Raw genomic sequence first — 22,500 nt, 5'->3', positions numbered from 1 at the left:
ATCCCAGGAACTCTCATGTAAAATTTCATAAAGATCGGTCCAGTAGTTTGGTCTGAATCGCTCTACACGCACACACACACGCACAGACACACACACATACACCACGACCCTCGTTTCAATTCCCCCTCTATGTTAAAACATTTAGTCAAAACTTGACTAAATGTAAAAAGGGAGGGGGTATCACCTGGAAGAATTTACATGTAAAGTGTGACTAGTATCTGCCTTGTAGCCGTTTGGTAATCGCTACACACACAAACACACACACACACACACACACACATACACACCTACACACATACACACACGTAGTCATACACACACGCACACACACCATCACCATCACACACACACACACACACACACACACACACACGGGAAAACACAATTGAGGCGTTTCGTGAATCTTTCACATACTCTTGGAAGAAACGGATCAAAAGCACAAACTTTGACATTTTTTCTGTACAATTTTAATGACACAGCTACAACACCAAACAGGCAAGGAACTAATAGAAATGGCGATGGATAATAAGATAGTTCTAATAACAGATAAGACAGTCAAGACTTTGCGTTAGTGAATTTATTTGCTGTTGAAATAAACAAATAGACATTTTCAGTTTCAGTTTCATTGCCTCCATTGCCAGATCAGATTTAGAATTACAACAAAATAAAGCAGAGCGCTAGAATTACGATCTGAAGAAACAAAGGGAGGTAAGCACTCTAAATATAGACATGAGGATGAGAGTCGCTTGTTCATTTCAATGCTTGTTACTTTCTCAGGCGCTAGGATAGTGGTTCCACATAACGCTTACTCTCTTTGCACATGTCAAATAAAACAAGTCGCGTAAGGCGAAAATACAACATTTAGTCAAGCTGTCGAACTCACAGAATGAAACTGAACGCAATGCCATTTTTCAGCAAGACCGTATACTCGTAGCATCGTCAGTCCACCGCTCATGGCAAAGGCAGTGAAATTGACAAGAAGAGCGGGGTAGTAGTTGCTCTGAGAAGGATAGCACGCTTTTCTGTACCTCTCTTCGTTTTAACTTTCTGAGCGGGTTTTTAATCCAAACATATCATATCTATATGTTTTTGGAATCAGGAACCGACAAGGAATAAGATGAAAGTGTTTTTGAATTGATTTCAAAAATTTAATTTTGATCATACTTTTTATATTTTAAATTTTCAGAGCTTGTTTTTAATCCAAATATAACATATTTATATGTTTTTGGAATCAGAAAATGATGAAGAATAAGATGAACGTAAATTTGAATCGTTTTGAATTTTTTTTAATTTTTTTTTTTACAATTTTTAGATTTTTAATGACCAAAGTCATTAATTAGTTTGTAAGGCACCAAGCTGATATGCAATACCAAAGTCCGGGCTTCGTCGAAGATTGCTTGGCCAAAATTTCAATCAATTTGATTGAAAAATGTGGGCGTGACAGTGGCGCCTCAACTTTTACAAAAAGCCAGATATGACGTCATCAAAGGTATTTATCAAAAAAAGGAAAAAAACCGTCCGGGGATATCATTCCCAGGAACTCTCATGTAAAATTTCATAAAGATCGGTCCTGTAGTTTGGTCTGAATCGCTCTACACGCACGCACGCACGCACGCACGCGCACACACACGCACACACATACACCACGACCCTCGTTTCGATTCCCCCTCTATGTTAAAACATTTAGTCAAAACTTGACTAAATGTAAAAAGTAGACTGTGACGTCCCTTTGTTTCCAAGATATAAAGTTTAGGGTTTGTGGATTAGAGTGCCCGAAAAGATCACTGGACCAGGATCAAGAAGGTAATTACAGAATTTGCCTTCAGAGTGTGGCCACACAGTTACAGCCTTTCCTTTGTCTAGCTTCAGAGTGGCGGAAGATGACCACGGTTTGTGGCTGGTCATAGTAAGGGGTGTTTGTATCTCCTTGACTCGCAGGCTCACTGGATAGGCGTTTAGTGCTATGTACTTCCTCGGGCGGAAGTATATGTTGAAAAGGTAGGTCCCCGTCACAGGCACGACGAAAGTGCTGGTGTCTTTGTTGAAGCCTTGACCTTCATTGGTTTAAACAAGAACAAATTATATTCAATAGCCAACTTGCACAATACCACGCTTGGATAGCTCTCCGGTGCGAAAGATAAGGAAGGTTCACTTCCCTGCGGACACATTTTTGCTCAAGAGTTATCGTTCCTTCCATACACTACAATCATTGATCTAAACAATGGCTACTGAACAGCAGAATTTTCATGCAATTGAGTTGTTCTTTGCTACTGGTCACAAGTGGGGGTCAGCTCACACGGACGCATTTTTGCAATACAGTCTATGGGAGAAACTGGTCACAAAGCACCCAGTACATGCCAGAGAGATAGGAGAATCGGCACAATCAAAGAAAATACCAAAATCATTCAATAGATATGGAAATATTAAGATTTACTGTGAAAATGCTAGCAAAAATGGCGTCCAAAAATGGGAACGCACACTTGGTGCGTCTTTGCAGACTTACCTCCCGTTCTGTGTTGTTGATAATGGTCGTGTTTGTGCTGTTTTTGTTGAAATAGTATCTAATAAAACTGATGCAGTTCTTGAAATTTTGCAAATTATTGTTGTCTTTGTGAAATGCGAGAGTGTTCTGAGGCGTAATCTGCATACGGCTGATGTCCCACGTAGGGTACCCCACTTCGATCAGCGTATCACTCCAAATGAGCTTCATAGCAGAAAAGCAAATACACTACCAAAACACTACATAACGGATCTACAAGTCTGAGCCAGAATCATTGAAATTTACTTTCTGTATAAAATATTGCAATCAAATTTGTTCACGCCGTCACACAAATAACGCAGGTTACCCTCGCCTTCGATTCAAAGTAACTCCAATCTGACTGAATTACCATCGAAACGCAGATGACGAACTGATTCACCACACATTTGTGGTATTTTACACACAAATTTCAACTGTGTTGTTTCGCGATAAACAGCCATAAACAAACAAATGTGGCGCCGTCACGTCGCCTCGGAAGGAATAACGCAGGTGACCAAGACTTGTTTCCGATACCTGTCTGATTAAAATCATCGTTTTTTTCACGAATGACGGCTCTTTGGCAGATCTGGTGAGTTGGAAACTGTCTATGAATGTTTCATTTAATGTCAAATGCGTACATACTTGTCGATATTGTTACCTTTGGGCTCATAAATGAAGTCAATGGTCGTGTTTTCCTAAAGTGACTTTTGTCAGCATAGAACTTACTGTGCTTTGATCATTGACTGAGAAGAATCTTCCGATGACACTAGTTCATTTCACTACGCGACTGCAGATCTGCAAGAAACTTATGGCAGGGGAAATAAGCTTAACTGAAGACGAATAAGCGGAGTAACTGTTCTTCAACGGATTGCTCTCACTGATCTAAATATTTAGATCTTGTCGTCTACTAGTCTGCTAGTAAGTAGTCTTCGGTCGTGTGAAAGTCACATCTATTTCGACTGTGTGCATCGATCCGTGTAGTGAAATGTTGATCTTTGATGATTTGGCAACATAACTTCGCTAAATGTGCTTGAAGCCTTCGAGTGTATCTCCCGGGACCCGTTAACCATTTGAAAACGTCTTTTAACAAGACCATGTTTCGACAGCCCAGACGGGGAGGATCCTCGATAGCTCACAGGGTATATAATGTTTTTCGCCGTTTTTTGAAGAATCCTTTCAAATTTGCTATTCCAAAAGTACCCTATGACACGACTCGAGTGGCAAAGAACATTCTCTGCAATTCCTGTCTCAGTCCGTGCAGCCGTTTCGGGTCCTATCGTCATCATACAAACATACACACTGACACATAAGAACCAGCTTTAAAAGTTAGATTATGTAAGAACCATGTGAACCAGTGATTTTTTCTTATGTACAACAGATACTACAGTATTTCTGCTTTATGAAAAGCTATATTTCAAAAACAAAACTAGAGATTTGAATTTTGACCACTTTTCCCCCTTTCTGTCACCAGTACTGAAGAACAACTCAATTGCAAGTACCAAAGTTGCACAAATACCTCAAAGAAAGAAAATACAATATTCAGGATACAAGAAACCGAAGCTGATAAAGTTATTGAACAGACAACGTAAACGGAGTACCGGGATGGCACGTCATTTTGACGTCGAAGAGAATTCAGCCATCCGCTTCACAAGCGCTGGTGTTCTCTGGCTTGTGTTAAAAAAAACCTCGATCGCCTTTCCTTTGTGTACGGGCCATGCTTGGGTACTTCGAACGAACTTTAGGATTATTCTTGCGGCTAACATTGCTGCAGCCCACTCCTGCACAGTTCAAATTCACAATTTTCAAAGCTAAGTGTCTGCACTGAAACGCAACCTCTCACAGGGCTATCCGAAACATGCCCGCAGTTTGAGGCAGATCTCGCAAGACCACGCAAGGTATTGCAGATTTATCGCGCGACTTCGCGGCGCTGGCCGATAGGGCAAGTCGCCTATTGAAACATGATACAAAGATAACATGGAAAACGAGCTACACCCCAAACATCACTTGTGTCAAGTATGATAAACATCACTTGTGAATACCCAGTTCAAATCTGAACAGTGGAATACCCCTCTTAATACAGACCTCCAAACTCTTAAGAAAATCAGGTCTTAAAGAGAATGAGCTTCATTTACTGATGTAATAAAGTCAGAAATTGAAAAGATAAGAAGAGGAAGTCATACATTGGGGAAGTGTAAAGGAAGGTCCTGCTGTCGGCTTATTAAGGGAGGTAAGCATTTCAAACCAGGAACTTGAAGGCGGTGCTCACTTCCCCTGGTTATTTTCAACCTTTAGCTCAATCGACCCATAAGTACCACAGATATAATCGAGTCAGACAAACAGACACGAGGTAAAGCGAACGTTTGAATGATGTGCCCTAGACAGATGGAAAAGGACGCAGTCATGATGTCGGACATAATAATACTAATATACTATAGAACATTCGGAATCAGAATCAAAAGTAAAGAATAAGACAAAACGAGCAGGTAAAATAAAGAGGGGGGGGGGGGGGGGCATCGGAGCAGAGGCAGTCAGAAAGAGGAAAGTGGCTAGTGCATACGGAAGAGATCCGAGTACAACGGACACGGGTCAACTTTATGTGCAGACCCAGAAACGGAAGCCATGTCCCGCCCCCGTGTCACCACAATGGCCGCACGTAAAAGACCTTGGTCATTCTGCCATAAGTGCAGGTGGCTGAATACACCTAAACACGCAGGCACTTGGGTAGCGCGAATCCATTGCTGCTAGCTTTCCACTGGGAGGAAGCGACCCGAATTTCCCAGTGATGGGACAATAAAGTAATGAAAATGAAAATGAAACGTGAATCATAAGCACCAATACAGTGACAGAAGGCGGTAGTTTGCATATTTCAAAAGCGCACAATAACGGTTGTGAGGTTATACATATATATGAATGACGGGCACATTGGCCTAGTGGATAAGACATCTTATCCTACATACGTGAGAGAGACACCCGTGAGATAATAATCGTTCAAATCACACGTGTGTATATCATGTAAATGAGGTCATGTCAAGCAAGTCTGGCAGGGACCTGTGTTTCCACAGCTTATGATGCCAAAGTCACCGAGACAAACGTCATTATAGAAACAAAAATTGCGCTCGCTAATTACCCTCGATGAATCTTTGGAACTAACACGTCACGACACACTTTCAGAGTGACGTTTCTTTGCTTTGACGTAATAGATTGCACGAGGCTTTAGAAGAGATCGAGGTTCCAAAACAAGCGTCTTCAATTTAGCTGCCTCGACTGCAAGACATTTTCCGTAAAATACACGTAAGTAAAATATGTAGGATAAACAGAATACTACATGGCTTGCTGTGTCGTACCAGATTTACACTCGTTGCTTTTTCAAATAGTGAACAGCTCGCTTTCACTCGCAGTTCAATATTTAAAAAAGCAACTCGTGTAAATCTGGTACGACACAGCAAGCCATGTAGTATTCTCTATATTATGGGGGCCAGGAAGGCCCCCATTTATACGGATAGTTTCGAGTTTTGATAGTTTTGACCATGGACAGCGCCATTTTGTTGTGAAATACGTCATCAGTTTGTGTACACAGGAAGTTGTGACATCCGTCACCCTATGGGAGGTGTGAAGGCAACATTGTTCATCTGTAGAAAGTTGTGAAATCCGTCACCCTATGGGAGGTGTGAAGGCAAAAGTGGTCATCACTGAGTTTGTGTAACACAGGAAGTTGTGAAATACGTCACCCTATGGGAGGTGTGACGGCAAAATTGTTCAACAAAAACATCATTGGTCGAACTGTGCAGGGTCAACCGCAACAAACTCAAACCATTCATACTTTGCTGTATTTGAGTGATTTATATACCGACATTTTTATGTCTTATTTTTAGCACAGGCGTAGGAAAAATCATGAACGAAAATGTTATTTATTTTCTAATTTAACATTATATTTACAAATCTGACCATGGTCTTTTAAACAAACAGTGACATTAAACATTGTTATGTTAAAAAAAAGAAAAAAGAAAAAAAGCTTTTGTGCACAAATCAGAAAATACATTGTACATTTTACCTACAAGCCAAACCGTGAGTGTCTCTGGCAAAGCCCGACCGAGGAAATTGCACTGGTTTTATTTTTAGATCAGTGGGAAATTGTCAAGAGCAGGCGCTTGCATTTGGATGTGTCCAATGATAGTAAGTTTGGTTGTGATCAATCAGAATAATGTAGGAATAAAAATGTATGACAGTTTGGTATGATGACATGTAATTCACATATGCTGAAATATAATATTATACATCATGTAATATTATTATGGCTGAACATTGCCATGACCATGAAGCCCAATAAAGGTTTAATGTTATGTATTTGAAAATATCAAAATCAAGCACCTACTAATTTCGTCTATGCGCGTGAAGATTGAGGCCTTCGTAAAACGTTCAACGTTGGCCAATAATAATTTTAACAATGTTGTGTCGTTTTTGGCTCACGTAAGTGTAGCCTATGCGATGCTAACTTTTGTCTGTCTGTGCGTGCGTGCGTGTGTGCGTGCGTGCGTGCGTGCGTGCGTGCGTGCGTGTGTGATAGAAACTTTAACATTTCCGAGTCTATGGATAAAGCTCGCATAAGGCCATGTGAGGGCCAAATCGCTATTTTCCATATATGATGATCGGCACTGTTTGTGTCGCTTTTGTTATAATACTGATGGTCTCTGAATTAAAAAACGTTAACGTGTTTGTTAATTGTGTATGTCGTTGCTATAGAAACAGGAAAGTAAACAGCAGCCATATTGGATTTTAGGAACCGTTTTTTCCATATCCAAATGCTCGATTTCTGTCCAATATTTTGCATAAATATAGATTTAGATCATATCTACAGATTTACTATTGCTTTTTTTTATTTAAAAACTTTTTTTTTATCATAATGTTGAAATTTTGCGTAAAATTTAATATTAAAAAATTCGTAAAGCCAACATTTCTTTTCCGATTCATTATTCAAATAGTAACTCTGTAGATAGTATGTAAAAGTACAAGTATGCAGAATTTCACAGAAATCTAACCAGTAGATTTGAAATCATTTTGTTCCCAAATGTCAAAACATGCAAACTGAGAAAAAGGCAAAAACGCACACAATTTGTTTTGAAACCATTGATAGTTGTAATTAAACTCAAAATACATACATGTATCTCCAAATTCCACACTGAGGAACGTTTTTCACACCTTAGAGACACAGTTTAAAAGTTAGGGAAGACATAAAACATAAGTTATTTCAAACATGTGCAGTACACTAGGAAAATTGTTTGTCCCGAGTTACAAACAATGCATACACACACTCCCAATTACAGCATGCACACCAAAAAAAGCTTGCTCACTCGCTCACATTCATACACACACACACACACACAAGCTAGCTCCAAATTACGAAACGTACCCAAGTCATCAATTGCACATATATATGCGTACAATAACCACAATAACCACAATATATATATGAGAATAATGTTAGCCACAATAACAATGACAAGTCGCGTGAAGCGATATAAAAACATTCAGTCAATCGGTATGAAACTTAAAGATCAACACCACAAACCAGTCATTGCCAAGACTACGAGATACATTTAGATAGTCTCGGCTAACAATACCGAGACGGATCACGCTCGTCTCCGCAAAGCATGAGACTGTATAGTACTTACTAAACCTATTTTCTGTAATTCTGAGCACATTGTTACAGTGAACATAACTTATAGATCTATATATTTTTGAATTCAGGAAAAAATGAGGAATGCAATGCAGTCAAGGTTTAATTTGTTACTAAAAATTAGATTTTAATGACAACTTTAACAAGCAAACTCATTAATTTATTTTTAAGATTTTGAGCTGAAATGCAATACCATAGTCCGGACTTCGTCGAAGATTGCTTTACCAAAACTACAATCAATTTGGTTGAAAAATTAGGGTGTTACAGCGCTGCCTCAACTGCCTAAAAAAATCCGGATATGACGTCATCAAAGACATCTTTCAAAAAAATGGAAAAAAACCATCTGGGGATATCCCACTCAGGAACTCTCATGTTAAGTTTTATCAAGATTGGTCCAGTAGTTTCCTCGGAATCACTTTATACACACACACACATACACCATGACCCTCGTCTCGATTCCCCGTCTATGTTATAACATTTAGTCAAAACTTAGAACATGCCTGCAGCATATGCAGGGCCACCTTCCAGCTGAACAAGTTCTTCCAGTCTCTTTGACTTGGCTGCCCGCACTTTGTCTCTCCTTTTACTTTGCTTGTCTCTCACAGCCTTCAGACTGTTCCGCACCCTCTTGTGCATCCTGGCTGCTCCAAGCCTCTTCATGTGATGTCCAGTCTGGAATCCGAAGAACTGGGCAGAGTCGGCAGCAGCAGCAGGTCCAAAGTTGAACTCTCTAATAGCAGTCAAGACTGCAAACTCAACACGACTGCGGGAAGCAAAGTGGTCCTTAGCACATCTTGACCAAATGAGGCTGTGGAGACACTCATTGGCATTTTGTGTCTTACCAGAAACACATCTGCTGAGTAGGTGTTCTTCAGAAAGTCTCTCATAAATGGGCAACAGGTGTGCAGCTAACTTCTCCTCATTGAGGGGTGTGTGGATGAGGTGTTTGTGTGGACCTGGAACTTGGTGCTTCGCAAGCGCTTCCTGAAAGAAACACCACGAGCTCTCTCCAGCAGGACAAAGTTCATGTTGTGGATTTTCGTCAGTGGAAAAACAATGGTACAGTGATGCCATTATTGCTTTTTTCATGCTACACACATCCTTGTTGCTACGAATTGCCCGGTTGTAGTATACAGGGGCGGACGAGGGGGGGGGGGCACAGGGGGCACGTGCCCCCCCCCCCCCCCCCCCCCCCACGAAAAAAAAAAAAAAAAAAGAAGAAGAAAAAAAAAAGATTTTTCTATGCTGATTCTATGACCATTTCTAAGCTCAAATGGCACCAGATGGCACCATTTTGCTTCTTTGGGCAAAAAAAATTTCCGGGGGGGCATGCCCCCGGGCCCCCCTAGCAAATTCGGGCGCCCATCACATTCACTTTCGATTCAAAGTGCCCCCCCCCCCCCTTACAAAGCAAGTGATCCGCCCCTGGTATATCTGTAGCTTGCGTATGGCATTGCCTGTCAGCTGACCCCTTCCACGTCCACCACGAGTCACCCCTCGCTTTCGGCAGTCTGTCACCATGTTGCGAAGAGCTGTACCAAGTCGTTTACTCAAATGGTTCACACACTCTTCCTTGTCAATGTGAATATCCTCACCATAGGGCTTGATGTCGTTGAGCTCTGTAAAAGTCTTGGAGTCACCGTCCGACAGAAGTGTTGTGTAGCGAAGCTTGTTGGTGTTCGACACGGGCTGCTTCCACCTCCATCATCCCTGATGAGCCTGCAAACAAGAACAAAATAAGATTAAAAAATGTAATGTGCAAACAGAGTATTTTTTAAGTTTGTGTGTGTGCGCGCATGTGTTATTCACAGTCATTGTCCAGCTAATACTTCAACTATAATTAATGCAGAAAAAGAATTGAAATAAACATGGAATTACTGAATATTAAATTTCTAGCAGCAGGTATAGTTGCACTGAACATGTTAGATTGTAAACGTTAAGCATAATTCATTAATTGATACTATATTTCAACGTTTTTAAATGCACTTGTATTGGGCCACACATACATACATACATGTTTGTGTAAACTATTTGCCATCCCCTGACCACTACTCTAGCTCCCTCTGTTCTAAGCCCGTTGATTCTGAAGACTTGTGAATCTCTCTTCATGCTGTAGATACAGCTCTCTCTCTCTCTCTCTCTCTGTCTATCTATCTGTGTGTGTTTTCTTATTATTTTCATCACACACATGCACTCCCCCATGCCCTGAACTATTCTTACAAATTGGATTTATACGCATGTGTTACAACTTTCATTATTATTATCATAAATTGATGATCTGTCTTTATGACGCTTTTTTTTTAATCCATCATCCATGCCTTAGTTTTGGTTTTCAGTTTCACTGGAATGCATGGAAAATAATATCCACTCATCACTATATTACATTTACTTGTAATTTGCTATATTTGAGTAAGTTGCTTAAATTTGAAATAAACTCTATTCAAATATTTCTGTGCAAACAGATATAATTTACCTTTATAGTTCACCTCACACTTGTCCAAGTGGTCCACGAGCCAGGCAGCATACTCCTCTGGCTTTTCCTGAAACAGCTTCTGCCCCGTAGACTCGCACACCTGGCAGTAGGTACACATGACATGGGTATCAACACAGAGTCCAGTGAGTAAGTCCACAGCACACCCAACCCCAATGTGCGAAGAGTGTCCACGAGTAAGCCAGGTGCCATCATAGCTCACAATAATGTTCAGGGTGTCATCAACACCAAGAGTGGTGCCACAGTATATCGTGCATGAACTTCTCGAACATATGCAACAGTCTCACTGAACACATGCTTCCGGAATTCCTCCAGTTGTGTGAATAGTTGGCTGGCATGAGTATGAAAGGTCTTGTGGTGAAGTCCAGCTAAATCCATGTTTTCACAGAAATTTCTGAATGTGGTGGCTCCCAGTCCACAAGCAAGTGAGGAATACACTGCCTGTCTGTTCATGTTGAACACTTTTGTCTTGGATTTAAACTTTGTCGCCAGATACTGTTCATACACAGGCTCTTCGCACGAAGAACAGTTCACCTGGGCAAATACTGCCAAGCCACTTGTTGGTCTGGAGTCTGTGCAAAGAGACAAGCACTTGTTTTTACAGTGTGGACAGCACAAACTTGCAACCATACTGTCTACTTCGGAAAAGTCTACAACACCCTCTGGGTTTTTACCAGGGTTTCAGCAGCAGCAGATGACTTAGTGTCAACTCCACCGGACACAAACCTCTCATACGATTCTTTCTTGAATTCGCTTCTTGTTTTCGTGCCGAGAATGTTTTCTGTCAAAGGAATCGACGCGGAAAATGTAGCACTAGCAGACGACCCCAAAACCAGCACTAATTCTCTCACGTCAGTCAGCACAGAAGCTGATTGCGCTGATTTCTTCGCCTTCCATCGATTCTTCACTTGATCTGTCCTCTTTTTCTTCGATTTTGGGGCTGCTCTGGTTGTTGATGGCTTGGTGCGAACCATTTTTGCACAGGAGCGTGTACTTTCACTGCTTGTAAACAAGCGCCATTCTTGTACCACGTGACCCCGGTTGAACGAATCAAGTTCACATCATACGTCATACTCTCCGTATAAGGAAGTTGGCGTAGATTGAACTACATTGAAAATGTTCCGTTAGAGCCGAAGTAGTCCGGAAAATAACGAAACAACGGTCACATGCAAACAGGGGAGGCTATGTAGCAAGCAACGTCATGCAGTGTTCGCCCTGTCGTCTGCTCAAATTTGCTGATCATGGTGGTGAAAATCGGCAATAATAAGGCAAGTTCAAGACAAATGAACGCAATCAGGCGAGGGTTGGTGTATTGAATTTATTTTTATAGCACAAAAAAACCATGTATATGCAACATCAACGGCAGAAATTGAAAGAAAAATGACCACAGTTTTCCAAACAGTCAAAATGTCTAAATGCCCAAATCTGCCCAAAAGCTCAGAAATCACCCCCGCACATCCCCATAAGAAGATTACGTCTCGGTCAAAAGTGTTTGACGTGTGTGATAGAAACTTTAACATTTGAAGACGTCACATTATGACGTAAGAGGGTTAGACGTCAGGTGAAGGAATTACTGAAAGTCTCGGTCATTGTTATTGTGAGCGGGCCGAGACTAGTTGGCAGATCAGGGGCCAGTTTCATAAGCCAGAAACACAGTCGACCAACTGCAGTTGTCCGAGAGAACCACAGTAATCCGACGTTATCGGGTTTCACGAACAAAATTTCAGTCGGCCGACTGCGGGTCGTCTCACCGGAAGTTGGCCAAACACGGTGAAGCTCTCCCCCCAACACTGTGTTCGGTTTACTGCGGTAAACCGAAAATAAATGTAATTATCCGCACAGTCAATGGCAGAATGCTCACACTTGTTTGGATTGTGAGCCAAACCTTGTGATTGTTCTTCGAAATGTATCTATCATGACGCAGTAATCCAGGAGACAAGTCAGGGTTATGTCTTGAAGACGTCACATTATGGCGTAAGAGGGTTCGACGTCACGCGAAGGAATTACTGAAAGTCTCGGTCATTGTTATTTTGAGCGGGCCGAGACTTGTTTTTTCTTCGAAATCGGCCATTTCCACGTGCGAATGAGCAAACGGAAGTGGTAATGTTGCTAAATTTAGCCCTCGACTTGGCCATTCGGATTACTGTACAGTCGGTCGACTGCGGTTGTCCGCGGGTGACGGTGATTCGCTCATGAAACGCGCTTTTCGGTGACCCGGCGATCAACCACAGTCGATCGACTGTCAGTCGGTTCACTGCTATCTTATGAAACTGGCCCCTAGTGTCTCGCTTTCTTGCACAGTTTCACCTATGCTTACTGTGTGTGTGTGTGTGTGTGTGTGTGTGTGTGTGTGTATGTGTGACGCCGGGGTGATTGAGTTTGTGTTACTGTTTGTCGATTTCTTACGTGAGCCTTGAAGGCTTCGCTTCTTGTTTATTATGTTTTATTTTGTTGATCAATTGATAAATATTTCTTCCCAACATATTACAAATCAAACAGAAATAAAGTCTCAGAGAACTACAATAATTATTGTTGCCGTCAAAACCTTGCAAGGCCTCAACTTGCGTCAAGGCCGATGCGCGTAGATTCCGAGAATGTTTACTTTCGGTTAGATTCTTCGACAGCATGACCGGACACAGCATTCGCAGAGGTGATTGCCGTTGCAGAGGTGAGTAAAACCATCGAAAGGAAAATAAGATTCATATTGGTAATTAATACTAATAACATACTTGAACAAGCATGTATCTACCAAAACTGTATGGGAGCACAGAGTTGGAAAGGCGTGGTGAAGCGATCAAATCGACTCGTCCGTCTCAGTGCACTGATTAGTCACCACGATTGACCGTCACTGTCTGTATTTTGTAAGTAAGCAGAGCTTCCACACTAGTTAAATCCTGATGTAGTTTACAAAACAAAACAAAATCTCATTCCTGTTCCATTCTGCCGTGTATTGGCAGAAGGCAGTAAGTCCAAATTTGGTAAAAATGAGATTTTCATATCATAATGCAGAGGGGAAAAAGGCGCATCTTGTGTCAAAATTTCTAAGATGTGCGATCAATATTTATGGACTTTTTGAAGAAGTAAGTCCACTAAAAAAAATTAATCAAAGGATAAAAATCGGCAAATGGAAGCAAGTCCAGGGACTTTTGGTTTTCAGGTTTGCACTGGACTTACTTCCTTGCAAGCCTCAAAACGAGTTTGCATGGTTTAGCGCTCTATGTCCATTAGCCAATCGCGTTCACCCTTTTGTAATCCTGACTGCGGTTAACCAATCAGAACTAAGCTTATTGTATCATTATTTCCCTGGCCTTTGTCGGGGAAAATGGCGATGAGAGCTGCTGCCGACGTGTTCAACTATCCGAAGCAACAGTAAGTTGGTTTGTTTGTTTCATTTTTGTTGTTGGCAGTTTTGCGTTCCGGTCTGAAATGACTCTCTCTCAATAGGTGTATGAGAATTTACAACGACAACACTGATTTTCTGACTGATTTGGGTATTCTAATGTGCACTTGCATTACGGAGCTAGCAAGTAAAATGCCATAGTTCAAATGCCCATTTATCATAGTTTTGTTGTTGTACGCTACTTCTACCGTGACTTCTTGACTATTCACTTCTGCTCCGTATTTTCATCATGATATTTATGGATGCATTTAGCATCTTTCTAATACAAAGAGATAGTTGTTTTGATCTAGAATGAGTGACTTGTGGTCTTGAGCGCTGACAGCGTGTTAGATCTGGAACAGTATGACATTTATACTGGAGGATTGTTCTCCGGTCTCTTTGTGCTTCCAACCATCGGAATAAGTATTATGTCCTATTGTATTTGACAGAAATGTGAGTCGAAGTGGGACAGGCAGCGACGACAGCTGCAGCACACTGAGGGATACTCGCCACCACTGACCCTTTATGTTCAAGGGCCCAAAACAAGGTATGTTTCACTGACACAGCCAAAAATAGCGTGCAAAATTTTTTTCATTCCTTTCTTTTCTCGGGCTGAAGAGGTATATTTTAAAACGAGCAACATCTTTACATCATTTTCGTTGCAGTAGTATTGCCCCCCGCGGGTTAGGGGGAAGAATTTACCCGATGCTCCCCAGCATGTCGTAAGTTGCGACTAACGGATTCTGTTTCTCCTTTTACCCTTGTTAAGTGTTTCTTGTATAGAATATAGTCAATTTTTGTAAAGATTTTAGTCAAGCAGTGTGTAAGAAATGTTAAGTCCTTTGTACTGGAAACTTGCATTCTCCCAGTAAGGTAATATATTGTTCTACGTTGCAAGCCCCTGGAGCAAATTTTGATTAGTGCTTTTGTGAACAAGAAACAATTGACAAGTGGCTCTATCCCATCTCCCCCCTTTCCCCGTCGCGATATAACCTTGAATGGTTGAAAACGACGTTAAACACCAAATAAAGAAAGAAAGTTGCAGTAGTATTAGTATCAGCAGCAGCAGCAGCAGTAATCGTTTGTCATTATAGTAGCCCGGGGGGGGGGGGGGGGGTAGGTGATGTGCGCGGGAGAGGAAAAGGATGATGTGAAGGAGGGTGGGGAGGAGATTTGTCAATAAAATGTCTCACTTTTGCTGCCTTTTTCATTTGACAGATGTGTAAGCGTTGCTGGCAGGTTGCAACTGCGAGATACAACCACCTCGGCTTGCAGGAGAAGAGGCCACAATGGAACTTGCCCAAATGAAAATGCCAGCAGCATACGACGGTTATGGGCCAAAGAAGAGGAAGAGGAGTAATACTGACAACTTTCAGTTTGACAATAACAGATGCTGAGCGCAGAGATGCAGAACGTGGGGACGATGAGGGGGAGGAGGTGGGGGGGGGGGGGGATTGTATGTTGTTTGTTAGTTATCAAAACAGGCTCATGGAAAAAAAATCTGCATCCAGTTAATCGCTGTAGTTGATAATTGTCATCAGTCGGATGGCAGAATGTCAGTGAATAGTTTTAGAAGGGATGTAGACTGTAACTGGTGTAGATGGGGTGATAAATAAATATACTACATCATAGTTTGCAGGTTTGTGGTTTTGCTAGTTGAACACTCAACTACAATGTTTGTGGACAGTGTGTGAATTACTATGTAATTCTACGAGCAAATGTAGCAAATGGTGTACAACTACAAATGTTTATATAGTTCATCAGACAGTTTTCAAGACTAATTAAACAAATTTTGTTCAAAAGTGGAACACTTCAGCTGAAAGTCAACACTGCACGATAATATTGTTAACTCTGGTATAATGGCGGTTTGTCAAACCATTTCTTTTTGTCTTGCTGTTGCTTTAATTTTGTGTCCTTTGGAAATCAAGACTGCACGATTATCTATTGTTAATTCTGGTATAATGGCGGCTTGTCAAACCAGTTCTTTTTGTCATGCTGTTGCTTTAATTTCATGTACTTTGGAAATCAAGACTGCACGATGGCCTATTCTTAATTCTGATATAATGGCGGCTTGACACACTAGTTATTTTTGTCATGCTGTTGCTTTAATTTTGTGTCCTTTGTAAATCGTTAGTCAAGACTCAAACTCAATAAATAAAACGTCTTATTGTCAGATCCTGGATTCTAATTCTTATTAGCAAACGAAAGCGAGAAAGACAGTGAGAAGGAAAGAAAAGTGTGTGTGTGTGTGTGTGTGTGTGTGTGTGTGTGTGTGTGTGTGTGTGTGTGTGTGTGTGTGTGTGTGTGTGTGTGTGTGTGTGTGTGTGTTACAGACAAGCAAGCAGGATAAAAAGCGTGTGTGTGTGTGTAAACGTTTTCTTAGATTTTTATTTTAATGTTAAAAGACTTGCGTTCAAGTCAATGTTTGTCTTGTGAATATCAAAAGAGAGTATCAAGACTTGTATTAAAAATAATGGTCTTTTTAAACGATACCAATGACACAAGAACGGATTAACAATAAAGTTAATCATGAGTGAGCGACCACAGAATGATAAGCAAAACGAGGAACCAAGACAAAGACTAACTTGAGCATGTGTTGAAATTTCAGAAAACGGGAACATTTGTCTCAGTTAATCACACAAGAAAATACAAGATTGTTCACCAAGGAAGTTGTTTGTGCATTCAGAAATTCACGAAATCATTGGACGTAAAGTCACATTTGAAAAAAAGTTCCAAAAGCAGTGTTGCGTGTATTTTGTTTTACTTTCAATTTTCGGAGATAATAAATTAGCAGAAAGCAGTAAGTCCACTTGCTGCTCTATGCCCTTTTCTCAGCCAGATATATCGACCAGGATATAATATGGCAGAAAGCAGTAAGTCCAATGCTGCTTTTTGCCATTTTTTAAAAATAAGATTTAAGTCGGGATATAATTTGGCAGAAAGCAGTATGTCCTCTTACTGCCTTTTACCATTATTTTTGAGTGAATGAGTTTGGGGAATTAATTCGGCAAAAGGCAGTAAGTCCACAAAAATCATTATTTCTAAGTGATGAATCAAAAGAGGGTTTTAATATTCATAGCAGAAACGCACAATAATGCCCTTCATGTTATCAGCAAACAAAAACATCATTTTAGGCTTTTCATTCCAAAACAGTGATGCAAACACAAAAAGTCGATTTTCTCGAAACTATGTTTCATGGACTTGCTTCCTTCTGCCTTTACACGGCAGCATTGTTCTTGTAGCTGTGATATATTCTAGCAGGGACTGATTCTAGTGAAACTGAAAGTAAGTGTTAAAAGCAGAAAAGCCGGACTGAATCAGGTAATTGGGTTGGGAAAGTTTTGCTAAGAAATCCTTTTATTTCCCTGGGTTAATAAGCATCTCTTTGTCCAACTATTTACACAATTTATTTGACTAGTTTGTGGTTTCAATTGAAATTATTGTTGTATTTATTTCTAGACTACAAGAACTTGCAGTTGCTGATACATTCATTCATCATTGATTGCATTTCATTGTCACAGCACAAAACACTGAATGACACATACTGATTGACGAGCATGGCAAAAGCCTTCTCGTTTTACAGTATAGGTACTGATAGTTACATGCAAGTTTGAATATCACTTTGAACACTGCCACATTCAGTTCTCAGGGGCGGACGAGGGGGGGGGCACAGGGGGCACGTGCCCCCTCCCCCCCGAAAAAAAAAAAAGATTTTTCTATGCTGATTCTATGACCATTTCTAAGTTCAAATGGCACCATTTTGCTTCTTTAGGCAAAATTTTTTTCCGGGGGAGCATGCCCCCGGACCCCCCTAGCAAATTCGGGCGCTTCGCGCCCATCACATTCACTTTCGATTCAAAGTGCCCCCCCCCCTTACAAAGCAACTGATCCGCCCCTGGTTCTTCTCATCATTGAATAATTTTGTTTCAGGAAGTAAGCACCACTTTTGTTGTTGATGAAAACCCAATACAGTCAGAAGTGTGTCAAGCTCAAAGTACTATTTCACAAAAGGTGAGAATTTATTCGTTACATTTGCAACATTTATTGTTAAAAATTATTAAACATAAAGGCAGAATTTGTTTGTCTTGTGATTGTGATGCCTACAACTACACCCGCTTGTGATTTCTCAGTCAAGTTACTGCAGATTTGTGTATATTTCAGTCTCATGTGGTATTTGCCATATTTGTGTGTGAACATGTGTATTTTTCAAGACTTAGATTCTGTGATAACTGTCATAAAGTGGTTTGCATGTGAAATAAATGTACGTGTTCTGCCCTATTGCACTGTCTCTACCCTTTTCACACCAAACACTTCAAAAACAGAATTTGGGAGGATGCAGGCTTATTATTTCCTCAAACAAAAAAATAACATACTTCTTCACTTCAAACACATCAATACAAATCAACTCTTCGACACACAGTTCACACAACCTCTTAGCTTTCACTCAATGCATGTAAATACATATTATAAAATTACTTTCTCAAATATAGATTAACGCACAAAAGAAGGCACCGACAGACACTCACGAGTTCGAATCACGGCTCACTGCATGTCGCCAGTTCACTTCCTTGTATCGCTGAATCCTCGTAGTGTAGGTGCCAACACACACCTTTCACTGTAGGTGCCAACACACACTTTTCACCGTAGGTGCCAACACACACCTTTCACCGTAGGTGCCAACACACCCTTTTCACGTTTCTCCCCGAGAAACCCTTCCGCCATTAGCGTAAGCAACCGTCGTCAGCCACGACCGGTAACGATGAAGACTCCCCTCGTCTAGTGATCTGCGCCGACGTGGTCCCTTGCTCGCCAGCATCGTCCCGCGCTTCTCTCGTGTAAGGACCCTCCCTAGTACACGCCATGGAAATCCCTCATGGAAACTCCTAAAGAATTTAACCAAGTCTTAATACAACATTCTCTAAAACCATCTCTTCTTCCAAACGTTCATGTACCACTCATACATTCTCGTTCATTCCACGTTCACAATCCGTCCACATTCAATATCCAAACTAATACTTAATCTATGAATAACACTCCCCATACAAAGCATGACCGTCTTAAACATAACATAAATGCGTAGCAGTTATGTTCAAGAAATTCCCCATGAAAAACCGTGATACAATTACATCAAGAATTCTCTCAAAGCTTCACACTAAGATTTGGTGCACTTTGTATACACTAACCTTTACACTCCAGCTATGTATTCCAACGTCAATAATATACAACATAGTAAATCATTTACCTTAAGAGACCCGTCTCTTGAAAGAGTACTTGTTCCCAGAACAAGTCTGACACGCGCCGACAACCTTCCCGGTTGAAAATCTCAAACGCTGTGTCGTTATTTACCCCAGACCAGCTACATGTCTCAAACACAGCTCATCTCGAGCTAAAGCCATTTTTGCGTGGAACGCACAAAACACGTGAATAACGCCAGTCCGGTCAGCTACGCATCGCCCTTCCCTATTTAGGGAGGTTAAAAACACGACGTGGTTCCACCTCACAAATATGCTACTCACATCTTTGTGACAATAACATAAAATACCATAACACATTTGACACCAGTGCATCATATATATTTTTGGATAATTCTCATTACGCATGGTTTTTACATTTAGTCAAGTTTTGAATGTTTTAAAGTAGAGGGGGGAGTCGAGACGAGGGTCGTGGTGTATGTGTGTGTGTGTGTGTGTGTGTGTGTGTGTGTGTGTGTGTGTGTGTGTGTCTGTCTGTGCGTGTGTGTGTGTAGAGCGATTCAGACCAAACTACTGAACCGATATTTATGAAATTTGACATGAGAGTTCCTGGGTATAATATCCCCAGACGTGTTTTACACTTTTTTGATAAATGTCTTTGATGACGTCATATCCGGCTTTTAGTGAAAGTTGAGGCGGCACTGTCATGCTCTCGTTTTTCAATCAAATTTGTTGAAATTTTGGTCAAGTAATCTTCGACGAAGCCCGGATTTCGTTATTGCATTTCAGCTTGGTGGCTTACAAGTTAATTAATGACCTTGGTCATTAAACATCTGAAAATTGTAAAAAAAACTAATTTTTTTTAAAAAACGATCCAAATTTACGTTTGTCTTATTCTCCATCATTTTCTGATTCCAAAAACATATAAATATGTTATATTTGGATTAAAAACAAGCTCTGAAAATTAAAAATATAAAAATTATTATCAAAATTAAATTTTCGAAATCAATTTAAAAATACTTTCATCTTATTCCTTGTCGGTTCCTGATTCCAAAAACATATATATATGATATGTTTGGATTAAAAACACGCTCAGAAAGTTAAAACGAAGAGAGGTACAGAAAAGCGTGCTATCCTTCTCAGCGCAACTACTAAACCGCTCTTCTTGTCAATTTCACTGCCTTTGCCATGAGCAAGAGCTGTGGACTGACGATGCTACGAATATACGGTCTTGCTGAAAAATTGCATTGCGTTCAGTTTCATTCTGTGAGTTCAACAGCTACTTGACTAAATGTTGTATTTTCGCCTTACGCGACTTGTTTATTGTGTCACTGTGTGTACATTTACATGTGTTTTTAAATGTCAACAGGTGACAGTTCCACTTCTGGAAGAGGTGTGCAGTGAGATTGCAGAAAATGAATGCCTGTCAGCTGATCTGCGAAGCCATGTTAAAACCTTGGACTGTAATTGTTTAGGGAAACACTGTCTGAATGAATATAATTTTGTTGGAGTAGTGTTTTCGCTATTGCTTATAATGTAAAACAATTTCAAGTTTAAATTTCAAGTTATTCAGTTACGCTGAAAATAAGCTGTCATATATACATGACAAGTAAGCAGTGCTCCCTGTATGGCATACGTGTAATTATTGTTGATCATTCGCGTACACATTCCAGACTTGTCAATGTGCAAGTGTACTTTTTGGATACAATGGTGTGTGTGTGTTTACCTTTCTTTTAAAGTTATACGAGGCAGGGAATTATCCCAAGATATGGACTAATAAAAATCTATTATTGTATACATATGTATATATATACAGTGGACCCCCCCCCCCCCCCAAATTTGATAATCCCTCCCTTTTATTCTAGTTTTAAGACCTTATTTTGTCAGTTTGTCTGTGCAAAACTTCTGTAAATTTGCCTTCATTTTAAGACTGCCTTCTTTTAAAGACCCGCTTTCTCAGATTGTTTGAGGTAATAAAAAGGGGGTTCTATTGTATGTGTTCAAGTGAAAGACTTTGGGGTCTGTTTGACAGGTGCTGTTCTTCGGGACAAACTTCAGGTGTTCGAGTCATGCCTTGGTCCACGAGGAAAGTTCCGGAACGCGGCCAAGGAAATAGCTTACTCAAAGTGTTTTGCATTGTACTGCGCAAGCCATGCAAGCATTACAGAGGTCACCAAGTCGACTCATGCATCAGCTTCCATTTGCCTCAGGATGTTTGAAAGGCTGGTCGAAGCAACCTATGGGTGCAAACAGGAAGACAAAGCGAATGACCGACCGGTGCCAGTGTGTGAACGAGGAGAAGGATGTGATAAGGTATGTTGCAGGGAGTGTGGTGAAGAAACTAAATCGTCGCGATATAACCTTCGTGGTTGAAAACGACGTTAAACACCAAATAAAGAAAGAAAGAAGAAACTAAAAAAGAAAGTTTGGGGCCTCAGGAAAGGTGCATACAGATACGAGAAACTGCGCTGTTTAGAAGCACTGAGGTTCAGTGAGCTGTCAGAAAGTGATTGTGGTTCTTCAACTGACATGACAACGGTGCTTAACCGAGGAGGACTGACATTTGTCAAAGACAACATTGTGCTAAATGTTCCTTGACATGGAGGACATTTTTTGTCGGACTGTGGGTGTCGCTTGCTCTGCCAAAATGAAAGCTGATGACAAGAACTTTCTGCAACAGTGCCAAACCAATGATACAGTGCCTGTGCTTTTTTATGACCTAGTTTATGCATTTGACATTTCTTTGAAAGTGCAAGAAGATGTTTTCAAAAATGCTGTCCTGCTTTTTTTAAAAATCCGAGTCCACCACAAGATGAGGACAATGATGGACAAAGTGCAGCGCGGGTGGAAAGGGAAAAGCATGAGGAAGAGGTTGCGTACCAGTGACACTAACATTAACAAGGTGTGAGACGGGCAAAGTTAGCTACATACGCAGTTGATCATATCATTAGTGCCAGTCCACGGATGCTCCCCCCTTGTTTGTGTGTATGTATGTGTGCAGGTTTGCATTTCAGTCTGCATGAGGTGAGCGACATTGATTTTTAACTGTTCGTGCTCAGTGATTTACAAGCATGTTTTCTGTTGCTATGTAAATTCTCCTGTCTTATGTAGAACACAGACACAATAATCTCTCTTGGTGCTGGGTACAAATATTTTAAAAGTTTTCAGGTTCATGTTATTCTCTTGTTTCACTTTTTGTTTTACGCTCGACACGTGTTTGAATCTGTATCTGTCTGCAACTGTGAG

General features: G+C 40.7%; 1 protein-coding gene and 2 long non-coding RNA genes across 3 annotated transcripts in view; 1 reads left to right on the top strand and 2 right to left on the bottom strand.

The window, feature by feature from the left end:
* Positions 1 to 444: 444 nt before the first annotated feature.
* The window catches only part of LOC138947539 (uncharacterized), a 41,678-nt gene continuing 19,622 nt past the window's right edge, over positions 445 to 22,500 (bottom strand). Inside the window, exon 4 of the long non-coding RNA XR_011449700.1 lies at positions 445 to 2,054. This is a non-coding gene — a long non-coding RNA (uncharacterized lncRNA). The remainder of the gene's footprint in view (positions 2,055 to 22,500) is intronic.
* LOC138946760 (uncharacterized) lies at positions 7,440 to 11,657 on the bottom strand. The gene is made up of 4 exons (XM_070318163.1): positions 11,410 to 11,657; positions 10,611 to 10,943; positions 9,568 to 9,891; positions 7,440 to 9,324 (listed from the first exon to the last, which is right to left on the bottom strand). The coding sequence occupies exons 1-4, from the start codon at positions 11,655 to 11,657 to the stop codon at positions 8,682 to 8,684; spliced, it is 1,548 nt and encodes a 515-aa protein (XP_070174264.1). The 3' UTR covers positions 7,440 to 8,681.
* Positions 13,630 to 15,479, top strand: LOC138946683 (uncharacterized). The gene is made up of 3 exons (XR_011449409.1): positions 13,630 to 14,052; positions 14,512 to 14,609; positions 15,281 to 15,479. It is a non-coding gene; the product is annotated as an uncharacterized lncRNA (long non-coding RNA).

Source organism: Littorina saxatilis, linkage group LG14, assembly GCF_037325665.1.
Source record: "Littorina saxatilis isolate snail1 linkage group LG14, US_GU_Lsax_2.0, whole genome shotgun sequence".
In the NCBI taxonomy this organism is placed as follows: domain Eukaryota; kingdom Metazoa; phylum Mollusca; class Gastropoda; order Littorinimorpha; family Littorinidae; genus Littorina; species Littorina saxatilis.
The sequence above is the reverse complement of the archived record's forward strand: the minus strand, read 5'-3'. Positions and strand labels throughout refer to the sequence as shown.

What these genes read in the sequence shown, in the direction of transcription:
- LOC138946760 (XM_070318163.1), bottom strand. Translation starts at nt 11,657, where the DNA reads ATGGTTCGCACCAAGCCATCAACAACCAGAGCAGCCCCAAAATCGAAG. An exon ending in AAGAAAGAATCGTATGAGAG is followed by an intron (nt 10,944 to 11,409) that starts GTTTGTGTCCGG and finishes ATGTTCGAGAAG; the next exon opens with TTCATGCACGATATACTGTG. An exon ending in GGGGGCACTTTGAATCGAAA is followed by an intron (nt 9,325 to 9,567) that starts GTGAATGTGATG and finishes GTCCGCCCCTGT; the next exon opens with ATACTACAACCGGGCAATTC.